At 66.8% G+C, this 2,464-nt stretch overlaps 1 protein-coding gene across 1 annotated transcript in view; it reads left to right on the top strand.

Moving 5' to 3' along the window:
- Positions 1 to 2,464, top strand: part of MEGF8 (multiple EGF like domains 8) — a 73,583-nt gene that overhangs the window by 63,896 nt on the left and 7,223 nt on the right. Inside the window, 4 exon segments of the mRNA XM_075071403.1 lie at positions 121 to 265; positions 562 to 796; positions 1,397 to 1,529; positions 1,816 to 2,071. Of these exon segments, the coding sequence (XP_074927504.1) occupies positions 121 to 265; positions 562 to 796; positions 1,397 to 1,529; positions 1,816 to 2,071 (769 nt within the window).

A 2,464-nucleotide genomic window follows, 5' to 3' on the forward strand; every position in this document is an offset into this window, starting at 1 on the left:
GGGGCAGGGTTTTTTGGGGGGCAGTGGGATTATGAGGTTAGGGGGTGGGGTTTTGGGGTGCAGCGGGGATGTGGGGGGAGGACTGACCCCAGCTCTCTCTGACCCTGTGTGGGCTCCCAGCCGCTGTCTCACTTCTTCCATGCGGCGGCCGTGCTGCAGGACACGATGGTGGTGGTTGGGGGCTGCACGGAGACCAAGGACTTCACCAGCCACCTGCTGCTTTACCAGCTCAACTGCAACACCTGGATCCTGCCCAACCAGACAGGTAACCGGGGGGAGGGGAACCCCATCCACACAGGAAATGGGGGGGTGAGATTTCCCCCCACTACGCCCCCTGCCTCCGTTACCCAGGATCCTTCACTGACCCACTGCCCTTTGCTCTTCCCCCGGGTCGGGGCTGGCGGGATTACCTGGGGCCCTTGCTCTCCTCCGGGCCTGGCGGTGGGGAGTTACCCAGGGTCTGTTCCCACAGGCCTGGTGGTGGTGGGGGTTACCCGGGGTTTCTCCCCGAGGCCTGGCAGTAGGGAGATCACCCGGGGTTACCCAGGGTCTCTCCCCCAGGCCCAGCGGTGGTGGACGTGCCCATGAACGAGTCGGTGGCCCACGCGGTGGCCGCGGTCGGGGGCCGGATCTACGTCTCCGGGGGGTTCAGCGGGGTGGCGCTAGGGCGCATGGTGGTGCTGACGGTGCCTTCTGACCCCTGCCTCGTCTTCCCTGGCCCCGACGCCTGCAACCACTCGAGTGCCAGCTGCACCTGGTGCCGCAGCAGCTGCCTGTCCGCCGACGCCGCCGAGAGGTGGGGCTGGGAGGGGACGTGGCTACAGGGGAATAGGCCACAGCTATTGGTGGATGGAGGAGGGCTGAGGCCGGGGGAAAGAGATGGAAGGAAGCTATTGGTGGGGTGAATGAGCATGGCTATTGGTGGGGGAAGTGGGGCAACGTGTGGGGGGTCTATGTCCTATCACCAGGTCCCAGGGTTGGAGAGAGGCAGCCCGTGGGCTCCAGGATGGCCCCCCCAGGGTCCCTGCTGGAGTCTGGCCCAGCAGATCCTGCAGTTGTGAGCCCCCTGGGGCGGTTCCAATGACCCCTCCCCTGTGCAGACGCAGGCCCTGGGTTCCAGCCGCACCCTAACCCCAGGGAGACCCCCAGCCCCTTCAGGAACCCCCCCATAACCCCCCCGGCCGTTCTCTGCCCTGAGAGCAGACCGTCCTCCCCACCCCATGCCAGGGAAACTGAGGCACACACAGGGACTCCCTGCTTCGTCACAGGAGGTGAGTGGGCGGGGAGGGCTGTGAGCCCTGGTTCCCAGAGTAGCCGCGGGCAGGACCAGGCTGGGGCTATGGGCAGCTGGGGGGGCCGGGCTGTGGCCTGCCTGTTGCACTGGACTCTCCCATAGGCTGGGCTGCCCGGCTGGGGCGGCCGCCTGCTTCCCCACACCACGGTCGGCAGATGAGTGCCGACGCCTGAGGACCTGCAGCGAGTGTCTGGCCCGGCATCCCCATGCCATGAGCCAAAGGTCGGGCACCATGGTGAGTGTGTGTCCAGCTGCTCCCCCGTCTGCTCCTGGGGGGAGCTGGGTCGGGCACTGGCTGGAGGGGGTGTTGGCCAGGGGTGCGGTGGGGATGGGGATGGGGCTCTGGCTGTGGTGTGTGGAGGGCAGTGGGGCTGGGGCGCTGGTTGTGGGATGCAGAGGGCAGTGGGGTGGGGGGCGCTGGCTGGAGGGGACTGGGGTGCTGGCTGGGTGTGTGGAGGGCAGTGCGGCGGCAGGCGCTGGCTGGAGAGGAGCCCCTGGTCAGCCCTGACCCCCACCCCCAGGCACCCCCACAGTGCAAGTGGTGCACGAACTGCCCCGAGGGCGCCTGCATCGGCAGCGCCGGGAGCTGCACATCGGAGAACGACTGTCGCATTAACCAGCGTGAGATCTTCGTGGCCAGCAACTGCTCGGAGATCTCGTGTGAGGCAGCTGACTGCCCGGCCTGCACCGCCTCGGGCAAGTGCATGTGGACGCGCCAGTTCAAACGCACCGGTATGGGGATGGGGGGCGGGGAGCTGCAGGGGCCGGGGAGAAGAGGTAGTGGGGCAGGTCTGTGGCCCAGGGCAGGGGGTACCTGGGGCCAGGGGCGGCAGGGTGGATCTGGGGCTGTGGGGATGTTATGGAGTCACCGGGCGATGCTCTGGAACTGCTCCCCACAAAGCCGGGCAGGACTTTGGGGAGCCTCCTCTCCCTTGGAGCAGACTGTCTGCAGGGCAAGAAGCTCACACGGCTTCACCTCCTGGGTCTGACCTTGGAGCATTCAGCATCCTCTGCCCTTCTGTGCGCTTCCTGCAGCGAGTCGTCCCAGCGGGGCCTGGGGGGGCCACAGGGTCCTGCACCCCCACTTTGCAGTCAGACGTGACTCTCAGCCAGCCAGTAACACAGAGGTTTATTCGATGACAGGAACAGGGTCTAAAACAGAGCTTGTAG

This window comes from Chelonoidis abingdonii, chromosome 11 (assembly GCF_003597395.2).
Source record: "Chelonoidis abingdonii isolate Lonesome George chromosome 11, CheloAbing_2.0, whole genome shotgun sequence".
In the NCBI taxonomy this organism is placed as follows: domain Eukaryota; kingdom Metazoa; phylum Chordata; order Testudines; family Testudinidae; genus Chelonoidis; species Chelonoidis abingdonii.